The sequence below is a fragment of the Triticum dicoccoides genome, chromosome 7B (genome assembly GCF_002162155.2).
Source record: "Triticum dicoccoides isolate Atlit2015 ecotype Zavitan chromosome 7B, WEW_v2.0, whole genome shotgun sequence".
Taxonomy (NCBI): Eukaryota; Viridiplantae; Streptophyta; class Magnoliopsida; order Poales; family Poaceae; genus Triticum; species Triticum dicoccoides.
In genome coordinates this window covers 510,227,061-510,242,253 of record NC_041393.1, presented here as the reverse complement: position 1 = coordinate 510,242,253, position 15,193 = coordinate 510,227,061, and the positions used below count along the sequence as shown (strand labels likewise).

Sequence of the window (15,193 nt, the reverse complement as noted above, 5' to 3'; positions counted from 1 at the left end):
TCAAATGTCTTTTGTATCTTTTGACTTTATTTATCATATGACTATACACGGAAATATATTGGCTTCGCCCAGCCCTCTAAACGATCGGAGATATCGCTGCCCCGCGGTCGCGGAAGTGCTCGGGTGCCATCTGAGGCTAGCTCCGGCGGCCGGAACACATACCTGCGTACATACATCGGAGGCAGCGTGCTCTGTTCTTGCCTGCGTCTAGCCGGGATCGAGGGAAACGGCTGCCTCCGCGGCTCCGCCGTAGCCAAGCCCGCTAGGAAGTACGCGCCCACCAGCTGTTCGGCGAAATGCGCAGGTGAGAATGCTGCAGCTTCCTGCTTAATTATCGTGCCGCCATGCTCTCCTCAATACTCATGCCATCTTTCTATTTCCTCTGTGTCTTTTTTCCTTTTGCCGGGGCTGTTTCCTCTGTATCTTTTACGGACTGTAGAGCCATTTGTGATCGTTTTTGTTCTGTTGGTAAAACCGCTGGCGTAGCCGCATTGTAATGACATAGCTTGGTAACGATAGGTGATGCCTACTCCATCTTTTTTCTCATATGAAATTGGTTGGTTGTTTGTGGTTAGTAGCAAACTAGCAATCAGTCCCAATTGCTTGATATTTATACGTATGTGTCATGGAACAGTTACACTATACAGTAGGTTAGGAAGAATTATGCAAACGACTGGCCTGTTTTATTTTGATTGTTATTAGCATCGATGTGATGTGCAACCATTTGGCAAATACCCAGTTTGTGTTACTTAACGGGACTACCGGCAGATTATCAAAAACACGCCCAACGGAAAGGATGAGACTTTACGTGGATAAGGCTCAGGGGATAATAAGAAGTGAAACATCACCTGCTTTGATCACAGCTCTTTCCTGACCTGCAGTACACGTATGTTGCAAAGAATGGCGGATGTGAATGAGTCATGCTCCACAAGTTCTGTCACATCGTTTTTTTCAGTCTTTCTGTATGAATAAAGGGTCTAGTCACTTTGGCCCTTCAATTTTCTCTGAGGAAGCATGCGAACGAGAGAGCACGGAAGCTGATTCTTTGGCAAGCAAGTATTTGGAGACGTCGGGCGAAGATAAGGGGCTGCACTCTCGGTGATGAGAACACGAAGTTCTTCCATGCTGCAGCAAACTGCCACCATAGGAAGAACAAGATCAAGCTGTTAATAAAGGACGGGGTGGAGTTCTTTGGGTAGCAGGACAAAATTGGGATAGCCACAGACTACTACACTGGCATTTTTGGGAAGGACTCTCCTTGCCTGCCTACTGTTGATCTGTCCCGACTGTATGAGCATTCTTCTCTTAACCCACTAGAGGAGCCTTTCACATGGGGTGAAGTTGCATCAGTAATCCAAAAAAGCCCCAACAATCGGAGCCCAGGACCAGACGGATACACTAATGAGTTATACAAACACGTCCAGGGAACGTTGAAGGAGGACTTGATGCAATTCTTTCAAGAACTATATGAACACAGCTCCCCCCTTTCCAATATCAACACTGCACACATCGTGCTGATCCCAAAAAAGGAAAATCCCACGGATATCAAAGATTTCAGGCCCATTTCCTTGGTTCATAGCCTACCCAAGCTGGCTTCTAAGGTGCTTGCTACGAGGCTTCAGCGACAAATACGAATCTGGTGCACCCACTACAGTCTGGCTTCCTTCCGGGCAGAAGCATTCTTGAGAATTATGTGTTGGCAGCTGAGTTAGTACAGCAAACAAAGAAAAGGAAGAAGCCGATGTTTGTTTTGAAGCCAGATTTTCAGAAAGCCTTCGACAGTGTCAGTTGGGTGGCCCTTCGACAGATACTTGCAGCAAGGGGATTCGGTAATAGATGGATCAGGTGGATCTCTGAATTCCTAGAATCCAGCTCCTCCAGGGTTATGATCAATGGACACCTTGGGAACAAAATCCTGTCCAAGAGTGGGCTGCGACAAGGAGATGCCATGTTCCCTTATCTGTTTATACTGGTGGCAGATGTTCTACAGCAGCTTTGCAACCAAGAGTATAGGGCAGGAAATCTCAAACACCCTCTTGGTGTGGCTGAGCTGTTCCCTGTCCTACAGTATGCGGACGACAAGATCTTATTGATCCAGGGAGATGTCCAGCAGGTGCGAAGGGTGAGGCAAATACTTGATGCTTTCTCTGGTTTCACGGGGCTGAAGATCAACTACCACAAAAGCACTCTCATACCGATCTGCATACCCCAAGAAACCTGCCAACAGGCTGCCTAGATTCTTCAATGCCGGGTGGAGTCTTTCCCTTGCACTTACTTGGGCTTACCCCTCTCACCCAACAAGATCACGCACAATCTGCTGATACCCATCATCCACCAAGTTGACAAGTGTCTGTCGGGCTGGCTTGCCACTTTCCTTTCCTGGGGAGGAAGGCTGACGCTCATCAACGTAGTGCTGGCAACAATACCGAGCTTCTTCATGGGATGTTTCTGATAAGAAAATAGGCAGTTTTTCGATTAAATTAATCCATGAATAAAACATGAGCATGACATGAACAGCATTGATAACACACTGATTACGATCTAACAGAGCATGTACTACGCACATAGTAGAAACATCTACGCATATCGCTAGTACTGCTACAACAGAAAGAAACACGAGAGGGATCAGCGATGTATACCCTCCAATCGGCCACGCGGCGGCGGTAACAGTGGCAGCAGCCGCGGCATCCTCCGCGGCCTTCTTGTCGGCTTCGGCCTTCTCAGCAGCGGCACGGTCGGCGTCGGTCGACATGGTGATGACGAAGGTGATGCGGACGTAGATGAACAGAAGCGAGCAATCGCGTAGTCGCTACCGAAAAACCTAATCGCCCCTTTCCCGTACAGGATCCGGAGAGGCGGGGTTTCGGAGGCCTGCTCTCCCGTCAACCGTGTACGCGGTGAACGGGACGGAGTCGCCGGCGGCAGCAGCAGCAGAGGAACGACGTGGGCGTGGAGGCGGAGATGCGTTCTATTTCGCGGTGGCTAGGGTTGGCAGCGCCCCACATATATATGTGCGGCCGCGCGTGGAGAGACGTGGGCTGAACCCACATCCAAGTCGGTAGCCCATGATCCGACGTCTCAGATCATGGCCCTACCTGTCAAAGACTCTCCGTTCCTGACCGGCAAAAAGAAGCGCATAGGAGTGAGCTCGGCTTGGCTCAATCCCGCAACCCGCGGCGCGTCGTGACGAGGCGTGGCGTGGCGTGGCGAGGCGAACGGAGGAGGAGGAGTGCGCGAGGGCTTCTTTTCTTCTCAAGCTCCAATAGCATGAGGGAGAGAATCCCTTATAAACCACTCCAACTCTCCTTCCACTAGCATGGTGGGACTAAACTTCCCACCACCTTGTCATGCCACCTACATGGGCCCTTAGAGATTAAATCTGAAATTGTCATATGGGCTCTAGGCCCATCTCATATTTCAACAATCCCCCACCAGATCTCAGGGGCCCACTTTGTCCTTTGTTCCAAACGCTGTTTTGATATACCAGCATCTCAGTGGAGACTGATTAAGGTTGAGCTCCACCTAGACCAAGTAGTTACACTCCTTCACAACTGAACAATGGACTATGCCTTGAATTGTCAGTTTGGCGTTAAGAAGTTTCACCACAAGTCTCACTGATACGAGGCTGCCAAAGGCCGACCCCTCGGGTGGAGCATATTAGTCACACTCCTGGCCTGTTCATGAGCTTGCTAGAGATCACCCCAATCTCATAGACTGTGACCAGCAGTCGGGCTCATATAGGTGTGTTCCTCCAAAGATCGCTCTGTAGGATAGCATCTTGCTTATACATATAAGCCTTGGAACACATTAAGACAGTAGTCATCCTTCCATACAGTTTCCGAGAGTATTGCATCTCCAATGGAGTGGGTTAGTAAAGTTACTCTCCTCAGTTCACCACTGCCTTGTTTTCCTAGGTCCTACTTCACGGGATCTCCGATCACATAGGTTGGGTTACTACCATGGCAACTCCTGTGGGTCTCATACCCATCTCCCTCGATGCACTATCTATCACAACACGTGATAGCCCTTTTGTAAAGGGATCTGCCAGATTCTTAGCCGTATGGACATACTCCAATGCTATCACTCCGGAGTTTCTTAATTTTCTGACAGCTTTTAGTCTCATTCTTATGTGTTTGTTGGACTTCATGTTGTCCTTTGAACTCTTCACCTTGGTGATGACAGTCTGATTGTCACAGTTCATAAGGATAGCCGGAACCGGTTTATCAACCAATGGCAAGTCCATCAAAAGATCACGAAGCCATCCTGCTTCGACACCAGATGTGTCTAATGCTGTTAATTCTGCTTCCATTGTCGATCTCGTTAAGATCGTTTGCTTGCAAGACTTCCAGGAAACAGCGCCACCTCCAAGAGTAAACATATACCCAGTTGTGGCCTTCATTTCATCAGCATCAGAGATCCAATTCGCATCACTATAACCTTCAAGTACCTTTCAGACAGCGCATAACTCTCTCAATAGCATGCCAATGTACATCACTCGGATTGGAAACAAACCGGCTCAGTTTGCTCATAGCAAACGCGATGTCAGGCCTCGTTGCGCTTGCTAGGTACATGAGTGAACCAATGATTTGGGAGTATCTCAGTTGATCCTTAGCTGTGCCTTCGAACTTTCGGACCAACACACTAGGATCATATGGTGTTCGAGATGGTTTGCAGTCCGAATATCCAAAACGGCTCAACACCTTCTCAACATAATGGGATTGCAGAAGTGTGATCCCACCCTCATTATCTCTCAGTAGCTTGATGTTCAAGATAACATCAGCCACACCAAGGTCCTTCATCTCAAAGTTCTGAGACAGAAACGACTTAACCTCCTCAATGACTTTGAGGTTGGTTCCAAATATCAGTATGTCATCAACATACAAGCACAGTATGACTCCTTCGCCCCCACCATGGCGATAGTATACACATTTGTCAGCTTCATTAACAACGAAGCCAACAGATGTCAGAGTTGTATTAAACTTATCATGCCATCGCTTAGGTGCTTGCTTCAGGCCATATAAAGATTTCAGCAACCTACACACCTTTCTTTCCTGACCATCTATCACAAAGCCATCTGGCTGTTGCATGTAGATTTCCTCGTTTAGCTCTCCATTTAGAAAAGTCGTCTTAACATCCATCTGGTGGACGAGAAGACCGTGTGAGGCCGCCAACGAGAGTAATACTCGAATGGTGGTCAGTCTAGCCACAGGTGAATAAGTATCGAAGAAATCTTCCTCTTCTTTCTGGTCATAGCCCTTGGCCACAAGCCTAGCCTTGTACTTTTCAATCGTACCATCGGGCCTAAGCTTCTTTTTGAACACCCACTTACATCCCAATGGTTTGCAACCATAGGGACGCTCAGTGATCTCCCATGTCCCGTTAGCCATGATGGAATCCATCTCGCTACGGACCACATCCTTCCAGTAGTCAGCTTCTGGAGAGGCATACGCTTCTGAAATAGAAGTAGGAGTATCATCCACGAGATACACGAAGAACTCATCACCAAAGGTCTTTGCAGTCCTTTGTCTCTTGCCCCTACCAAGGGTTTCCTCGTCATCCTCCTCAGGATTTTCATCATGTGTTCGTTCATAATATTCCATAGGAATGGCAGGCTCAGGAGTCTCCTCAGATTCCTGTCTAGAAGTGCTTTGTACATCTCTTATGGGGAAAATGTCATCAAAGAATGTAGCATCCTTAGACTCCATAATTGTACCGACCTTCATGTCAGGTACCTCAGATTTCACTACTAGAAATCTATAGCCAACACTATTCATAGCGTAGCCCAAATTAACACAATCCACAGTCTTTGGTCCAAGCTTACGCTTTTTGGGGATCGGCACATTAACTTTCGCAAGCAGCCCCAAGTACGTAAGTACGAGAGTGTTGTCCTTCTCTTGGTCCACTTCTCATAAGGAGTGATCTCGTTATCCTTTGTCGGAACTTTATTCAGGACATGACATGATGTCATTATAGCCTCCCTCCACCATACCTTGGATAAACCCGATGTATCTAACATGGCGTTAACCAAATCAGTTAGAGTACGGTTTTTTCGCTCGGCAACCCCGTTTGACTGGGGTGAGTAGGGAGGCGTCCTCTCGTGAATAATACCGTGTCCCGCACAGAAGGCATCAAACTCTTTCGAGAAGTACTCTCCACCACGATCTGACCAGACTCGTTTAATTTCTTTTCGAGTTGATTCTCAACTTCTGCCTTATAGATTTTAAAGTAGTGTAGAGCCTCATCTTTGGTATTTAACAGATACACATAGCAATATCTAGTGGAATCATCTATCAAAGTCATGAAATATTTCTTTCCACCTTTAGTGAACACACCATTCATCTCACAAAGATCAGAATGTATGAGTTCAAGTGGCGCCAAGTGTCTCTCCTCTGCTGCCTTGTGAGGCTTGCGAGGTTGCTTAGATTGCACACACGAATGGCACTTAGAACCTTTGGCTAAAGTGAAACTCGGGATTAAATTTGATTTTGCTAGCCGCGTCATAACACCGAAACTAATGTGACAAAGACGTGAATGCCAGACTTCAGATTCATTAACACTCAAATGAATATTGTTCATGACTTTATTACATAGATCTGCAAGAGAAAGGGGGAACATGCCTCCGCATTCATAACCCTTTCCAACAAATAGTCCATATTTCGTAACAACTAATTTATTAGACTCGAATACCAACTTAAACCCTTCTCTACATAGAAGGGAGCAACTAACGAGGTTCTTCTTGATGGCGGGGACATGCTGCACGTTCTTCAGCTGCACGATCCTTCCCGTAGTAAACTTCAGATCGACCGTGCCAACACCAAGAACAGAAGCACTCGCACCATTCCCCATCAGTACGGACCCATGACCTGTGGCCTGGTAAGAAGAAAACAATGAAATGTTAGCACACACATGAACACCTGCACCTGTGTCGACCCATCAATCGGTGGACGGCCTAACTGAAAATACAGCAAATAAATTACCGTACCCAGATGCACCACTCTCATTGTTGCTCACAATCATATTGACAGACTTGGAGTCCTGTCATGACTTCTTAAACTTGTTTGGGCACTTGTTGGACCAATGTTCAGCCGAACCACAAGTAAAGCAGCCCTCATCCTTCTTGTTCTTCTTGAAGGTCTTCTTACCCTTCTTCTTGAATTCGGTATTCTGTTGGACACCGTTCTTTCCCTTGAGCTTGTGGGAATTGGAGTTCTTCTGATGTACCATATTGGCCACAGAAGTTCCTTCGACCCCTTTTCCGTGCGAGTCATTTGCCCTTGAATTCTGCTCAACACTCAGATGGCCAATGACATCCTCCACAGAGAATTCACGCCTCTGATGTTTCAAAGTGGTGGCAAAGTTCCTCCAGGAATTGGGGAGCTTAGCGATTATGCAACCTGCGACAAACTTGCCCGGTAACTCGCACTTAAGAAGCTCAAGCTCCTTAACAATGCATATTATCTCATGAGCCTGCTCCAATACAGGACGGTTTTCAACCATCTTGTAATCGTGGAACTGCTCTATAATATACATCTCGCTCCCTGCATCGGCAACCCCGAACTTAGATTCGAGCGCCTCCCACAAGTCCTTGGCAGACCGCATATGCAAATATGCGTCAACCAGCTTATCTCCAATCACGCTCAGAACCGCCCCGAGGAACACGATAGTGGCCTCCTTGAACGCCTTCTCCTGTTCAGGAGCGATCGTTCCTGTGGGAGTCACATCGGCGACCTAGAACACGTTCATGATCGTGAGCCATAAGGTGGTTTTAGTCTGCCAACGGTTAAAGTACGTCCCCGTAAACGGGGATGGTTTTAGTGCAGCAGCAAAACCAGAATTCGAAAAACTCCTACACACATTAGGTTTTTGGATTGATAAGAAAATAGGCAGCTTTTCGATTAAATTAATCCATGAATAAAACATGAGCATGACATGAACAGCATTGATAACACACTGATTACGATCTAACAGAGCATGTACTACGCACATAGTAGAAACATCTACGCATATCGCTAGTAGTGCTACAACAGAAAGAAACACGAGAGGGATCAGCGATGTATACCCTCCAATCGGCCACGCGGCAGCGGTAACGGTGGCAGCAGCCGCGGCATCCTCGGCGGCCTTCTTGTCGGCCTCGGCCTTCTCAGCAGCGGCACGGTCGGCGTCGGTCGACATGGTGATGACGAAGGTGATGCGGACGTAGATGAACAGAAGCGAGCAGTCGCGTAGTCGCTACCCAAAAACCTAATCGCCCCTCTCCCGTACAGGATCAGGAGAGGCGGGGTTTCGGAGGCCTGCTCTCCCGTCAATCGTGTACGCGGTGAACGGGATGGAGTCGCCGGCGGCAGCAGCGGCAGAGGAACGACGTGGGCGTGGAGGCGGAGATGCGTTCTATTTCGCGATGGCTAGGGTTGGCAGCGCCCCACATATATATGTGCGGCCGCGCGTGGAGAGACATGGGCTGAACCCACGTCCAAGTCGGTAGCCCATGATCCGACGTCTCAGATCATGGCCCTACCTGTCAAAGACTCTCCGTTCCTGACCGGCAAAAAGAAGCGCAGTCCTCCTAAGGCTCGGCTCGGCTCAATCCCGAGCGGAGGAGGAGGAGTGCGCGAGGGCTTCTTTTCTTTTCAAGCTCCAATAGCATGAGGGAGAGAATCCCTTATAAACCACTCCAACTCTCTTTCCACTAGCATGGTGGGACTAAACTTCCCACCACCTTGTCATGTCACCTACATGGGCCTTTAGAGATTAAATCTGAAATTGTCATATGGGCTCTAGGCCCATCTCATATTTCAACAGTTTCATCTGGCCGAAGCAGTCACTTGAGCAGTTGGAGCAGATCATGAGAGGATTTCTTTGGCAAGGAAAAAAACCGCGCTAAGGGGGGTCACTGTCTCGTTGCCTGGGACATGGTTTCGATGCCAAAGGAATACGGAGGACTTGGAGTACGCGACCTCAGGGCCCATAACTTGGCGCTGGTCTGCAACCTCATGGCCAAGGTGCTCCAACATAACAACAATCCGTGCTATAGTTGGTTTGCCACAAGATACTGTCAAAAGGAGATCTCACCCACACCGCGGAATGGAGATACAGCCATCTGGAAAGGCCTCAAATCAGGAATGCAACTAATCTTCGAAGCCACAAGGTGCACACTAGGGAATGGACGAACTATCTCTTTTTGGTTTGACTTGTGGCTGCAATGCGGCCGCCTAGCGTTCGTCTTTCCAACGCTGTTCACCTTCTCAAGAGCCAGTTATTGTACAGTCGCATCTCAGTGCAACGAGGGAAACTGGGTGCTACAACTACACCCAAATCTATCTCTAGCAGCATCCCAGGAGCTCCAAGCCCTTCAGGATATATTGCAAACTGTTCAGCTGCAAGCAGACGAGTTGGATCGTCGTGTGCCTCTCACAGAAGACAGGGCAGTTTCAACAGCCTACTTCTACAAGCTTATAAGCTTTAGAGGCGAAGCTTGCCCCCTGGCACCGTACATCTGGGACAGGATCATACCACACAGACACCGGGTGTTTCTTTGGCTAGCGTTTCGAGATAGACAGAACACGAGGGACAATATGACTTGAAAAAAATGGGACAAGGTTGTAGCACACAATGGGTGTGATTTTATGCCCAGCCACAGAAACAATGAGCCATGTCATACTAAGATGCAGACTGGCAGATGCAGTTTGGGACAAGCTGGGACTAAAGGAGGTTGCCGTTTCCTCGGATGGACTCCTACACTTCTTCAGGTCGGAGCAACCAGGTACCATCCATGGCAAGCTGTGGCATATCCTCTTCGCCGCATGCGCAACCAGCCTATGGAACGCGAGAAATGCACAAGTCTTCAGGAGTGAACTCTGGCGGCCGCGGCAGGTCTTCCATGAGGTGGCTGAACTGCTCACGCTGTGGACCGCGCGCGCAGGCGAGGACGACACTAGGGCCATTATGCGGGCATGGGCCAATCTTTTTACCTCAGACTAGACACATGACGGCTATCTTCTCCTCTCCTTTCCTTTCCTAGTCCTCTTTTCATGTAAGGACTGGTGATGGCCTGCTGCATCCTCCGTGCAGCGTTAACATCACCTTCATGTAAATGACCTCGGTCATCCGGGCGTTGCCCGTTTAAATGCATAAGGTAGAGTGTACCCTACCTTTTTATTCAAAAAAAAAAACTTTGGCCCTTCAACCTTTTGCTCATCCTCTGGAACATCTGGGATGCCAGAAGTGCTATGGCCTTCCGATCAATAGACACCCACTCTGCTACTTCTGTAAGGCTTATGATTGCGGGCCTCGATATCTGGTCACATAGGCTTTGTAAGACTATCGAGTATCGACAAGGATGCCGCCTCCTTGTGGAGGGGCATTCCTCTTCTCGCGCGCAAGCATGCTACTATTGTAATCGGCCTCGGCCGCATTACACCTTGAGAAATATGATTTACTCCTTTCATTACAAAATACTCACGTTTTAGACATGGGCACTGTCTCAAGGCACAACGTTTACCGATACATTCATATGAACATGTTAGTGATTTTTTTTAAAAGATTATGTAATTGTGGAGTATACTTCTTGAAATGTATTACTACTTTGTAAGGTCTTTGTGAATAATTAATAAAATGGCTGCATGCAACTCCCAGATGCAGAGGCCGCGGGTCATCCTCCTTTTCTAAAAAAAAACTTTTTGAAAGATGTAATTATTTTTTTATATTCGACCAAAATCAATTCTTGTTATATGTATCAATAGTCAAGCTAGATAAGTTTGACTTTTGCTCTCTAGGGTGTTGTCTATTTTGGATGGAGGTAGCATCTGAAAACATGCTTAACCTAAAAGTCCGTTCAACTGTGGTGTGCTCTGCTGTTGCCATCAACTTGCTAGGTGGCAGTGTGACACCCTTGACTTCTCTAAGATCTTTGAGTTCATGAATATAATTAATACTATGACATGTGAGCCTGCTAAAATTCATCCAAAAATATGACCAACTGTACCTTGCACACAAAAAAATCAAGAGCCAAGTGTTCAGTTTAAGTGTTCAACTCTTGATTTTTGGTAAGCTGCAAATGTTCTAATTTGTGGATAAATTGCAGCTTCACATGGTATGCTATTCATCATTACATCCACAATTCTTTTATAAGTTCTGAAAACTCCGGGGTGCTTCGAACAACATGTTGTGCACGCGCAGCCATGCTCATGTAATCTGTTCTAGACTTCTAACTAATAAACACTAGCAAGTTGTCCTTGAAGGCGGTACTTCTACTAGAAGTAGATTGTTGTATCTGTCACTCATTAGCTTGTAGTCAAACAAGTAGAATGGTGCTATAAATGCTGGCCAAGGACAACGCCGGTGCCTGATCGTTTCACTTATTTTTTAACTCGTCTGTGCCCATTCTTCTTTTAATCATTTGGAAGTTTATGCAAATAGAAGTACGAGTTGTTGGCTCCACTCATGAAATTTCCTTGGGATCAGCTCTCTTCTTTTATTTCCTATGGAAGTACATGTTGCTGAAACTTTCCTAGGGAATTATTATGCCACTATTTCAAACGCCCCTAAAATGATCCAACATTTTCACCGAAATTAAGTTGATTCAACGACTGATGTGGTCAACAAAATTTCTAAGAAGACGTGTTACAGAAAAGTAGTACTAGTCATATCCAGAGATTTCAAAGCATTTAAGGAACCTACTTTTGGCTGGTCAATGAAGAAAATTGGCTGGTTTCTGGTAGGGCCATTGATTTGAAATGTATCTTTTTTATATGTAAATATACTGTAGTTTGCAATCGATAGTTAAGCGAAAATCAAGGAGTCTTTGGAGAACCTGCATGGTTCTCATTTTTTTGGCCGTGTGTCATTGTTACTTGATCTGCTATGCCAGACTGTATGCCACTCATCTCCAAGTTCCCAAGTGGCTCTTGTTCACTTCCATTTGCTCCTCACATTCGTTGCTATCTCCCAATCACTTTTTCTCGCTCCATCCCTCCAAAATTTTCTGTTCTTGCTTGCCTCACCTTCATCCTCTTGCAGCTCGCCTATACAAGCTTGCCCACCGCAAGCATAGCAGCGACACCACGGCGCCCGTGCCAGCATATGTGGAGAGACTAGCAGGGCCTAAAGGGCGACTTGGTTCTGCCATATAGAACCAACCTGTTGAGTTCAATTATTGGTGTAGCCATGTATCCTCCAAAGATCTTGATCCTCCTTTTTGTTCTACCTTTAACTTTTTCTTCTTCCAGACTTGCCATGAGCAAATCCTTTGCTTTGAATGTTGAGCTTGGCACCATATGGCGAAATAATCCCTCGCTCCTCCACAACATTTCTCCAGATGATAACTTCTCTATGCGCATCATCCTCCCTATGGATGCGTTCACGACTTTTATTAGTAGCTCGCATGATGCTAGCATTCCTTCATTTGCCTGCGGCTTCTTCTGTGCAGGGGCTGTGGCTACCTGTGATGACTACATCTTTTCCATCTTCTTTGTCAGTGTATATAGCTTCAAAGATGTAGTTTATTTACATTCGCCAGAGGTGGTCTGGTCTGCCAACCGTGATCGCCCAGTCAAAGAGAATGCTAGTGTTCAACTTACTGAACTTGGGGATTTGGTGCTCTGTGACGCTGATGGAACACTGGTTTGGTCTACCAATACAACGGAGAAGTCTGTTGCTGGCATGAATCTTACCAGCACAGGCAATCTGGTGCTGTTAAATCATGCGAATATGGAGCTCTGGAGGTCTTTTGATCACCCGACTGACACACTTGTCACTGGGCAGGTTCTACAAGTGGGGCAGAAGCTCATGGCAAGCACCTCGATGACCAACTGGGCCAGTGGAAAAATTTATCTCACTGTCCTTCCTGATGGCATGCATGCATTTGCAGGAACTGATACTCCTCTATCATACTATCGGAGCCCGACTGGTGGAACTGTCATGACAAACAGGTCAGCATACGTTGCACTCAAGAATGGCAGCCTGGAGGTGTTCACTTCTTTCCGGGATACAGAGGCACCGGATTACCAGATCAAGCTGCCCAAGGATAACTATGGGCTGGTGTTTGTGAGGCTAGAGTTCGATGGGCACCTGAGGTTATATCAGATGCCAAACAACAGTTGGTTGACTTCAGATCTTTTTGATATAACTGATCCTTGTGCTTATCCTCTAGCTTGTGGCGAATATGGTATTTGTTCAAATGGACAGTGCAGCTGTCCTGATGCTGCCATTGGCCAATCCGGATTATTTGAACTAATTGATCCAAGGGAGCCTAATCGTGGCTGCTCACCAATAGATTCAGTATCATGTGATTCGTCACAGAAGCCTAGGCTTCTTTCCCTTCCCAACATCAATCACTTCAACGGCGTCTACAATTGGACAACAAGCGAAGAGCGGTGCAAATTATCATGCTTGAATAACTGTTTGTGTAAGGCTTCATTTTTCAAGCATTCCGATGCCTCTACTGGTTACTGTTTTCTGGCATCTGACATCTTCTCCATGATAAGTGTAAAAGCTGGAAGTTACCCGAGCAATTTTAGTTCTCTGGCATTTGTTAAAGTTAACAGAGCTACCCGCAACTTCATGCTAACTCAAGGAAAATTAGCCGTTGTATTAGCCATTGGCTCTTCAACTTTTATTGCTATGGTTGTTGTTGCAGTGCTTGTAGTTTTACGAAGAAACATGGCAGAACCATTAGAAGATGATGACATTATCGATCAGTTACCAGGGCTACCTGCAAGATTTTCTTTTATGGAGTTGAAGTCAGCAACTGAAGATTTCTCAAAAGTGATTGGGAAAGGAGGATCTGGTTCTGTTTTTGAAGGACAGATTTGTGATAAGCAGGTTGCTGTGAAAAGATTGGATGGCATTAATCAAGGGAAAAGGGAATTTTTAGCAGAGGTTCAGACTATTGGAAGCATCAACCACATATATTTGGTGAGGCTAATTGGATTTTGTGCTGAAAAGTCGCATAGGCTTCTTGTCTATGAATACATGCCAAATGGATCTTTGGATAGGTGGATTTTCCAAAGGCACCAAGAAGCACCACTTGATTGGAAAACCAGATTGAGGATCATCACTGATGTAGCAAGGGGATTAGCTTATCTTCACAGTGACTGCGGGGAAACAATCGTTCATCTAGACATCAAGCCACAAAATATCCTTTTGGATGAGCAATTCACTGCCAAGGTATCTGACTTCGGTCTTGCCAAGCTAATTGATCGCGAGCAGGGCAGTGTCATGACTAGATTGAGAGGCACACCAGGTTACTTGGCTCCTGAGTGGTTGACATCTGTGATCAACGAAAAGGTTGATGTGTATAGCTTTGGCATTGTTATCATGGAAATTATTTGCGGTAGAAGTAATTTGGATTATTCACAGCCTGAAGAAAGCCGTCATCTCATCAGCATGCTGCAGGACAAGGCCAAAACTGACAAGCTGTTGGACCTTATCAATCCGCGCTTCACTGATATGCAATGTCATTTGGATGAAGTGTCGCGCATGATGAATCTGGCAATGTGGTGCCTGCAGGTTGACAGCCGTCGACGGCCTTCCATGACCGAAGCCGTCAAATTCCTGGATGGTGCAATGGATGTCGAAACCGAACTTGATTTGGACCTGGTAAATCTGGAACTAATGGTGGCAAATAGAGCGGTCCGTGGGAACTTTGCCGCAACTCTGCAGATAGACTCCGTCCTTTCAGGACCAAGGTGAGTGCGAGCTCAAGGCTTGGAACATGAATTCACATTTGTCCTGTGCAATATCATCATCTAGATCCTAAAGTTGTGATATAGACGTCTCCTTGTATCAGTAGTTACATACTGTAATGGCAAAAAATTGTACTTCCCAGGTTACATTATTATTTTTCTTTCTGAAAACTGCAATTACCTGAAGTTTGATCCATTATGCATCTGTGGTGAGCTTCTAATCATCTCAATGGGCCTGTAAGGCACCAAAATTCCTTCCCTCGAAATAGGCAACTTTTTGTGTTACAAGTTGCTCTTGAAGGGCACTAGCAGGAATTTTACTACAGAATTATTTTTGTCGCCTGATGATGCCCTTCCAGTCTCGTGTTCTACCAGTGAACTTGCTCCAGATTAACACATCATTGACACCAACCAAAGAAACAAGCAGTGGTGCAGGTTACATAAATCCGGTGGTGGTGTGTTGCATTTCGGGATGGAATCATTGTTTCGGTTCTTGGCTGGAACAATCTTAG

At 46.4% G+C, this 15,193-nt stretch overlaps 1 protein-coding gene across 1 annotated transcript; it reads left to right on the top strand.

The window, feature by feature from the left end:
* The first annotated feature begins 11,911 nt into the window (after positions 1–11,911).
* Positions 11,912–14,883, top strand: LOC119342007 (G-type lectin S-receptor-like serine/threonine-protein kinase SD2-5). The gene has a single exon (XM_037613848.1). It carries the CDS (start codon positions 12,163–12,165, stop codon positions 14,686–14,688), a length of 2,526 nt encoding a protein of 841 aa, XP_037469745.1. The 5' UTR covers positions 11,912–12,162; the 3' UTR covers positions 14,689–14,883.
* The last annotated feature ends 310 nt before the right edge of the window (positions 14,884–15,193 follow it).

What these genes read in the sequence shown, in the direction of transcription:
- LOC119342007 (XM_037613848.1), top strand. Translation starts at nt 12,163, where the DNA reads ATGTATCCTCCAAAGATCTTGATCCTCCTTTTTGTTCTACCTTTAACT.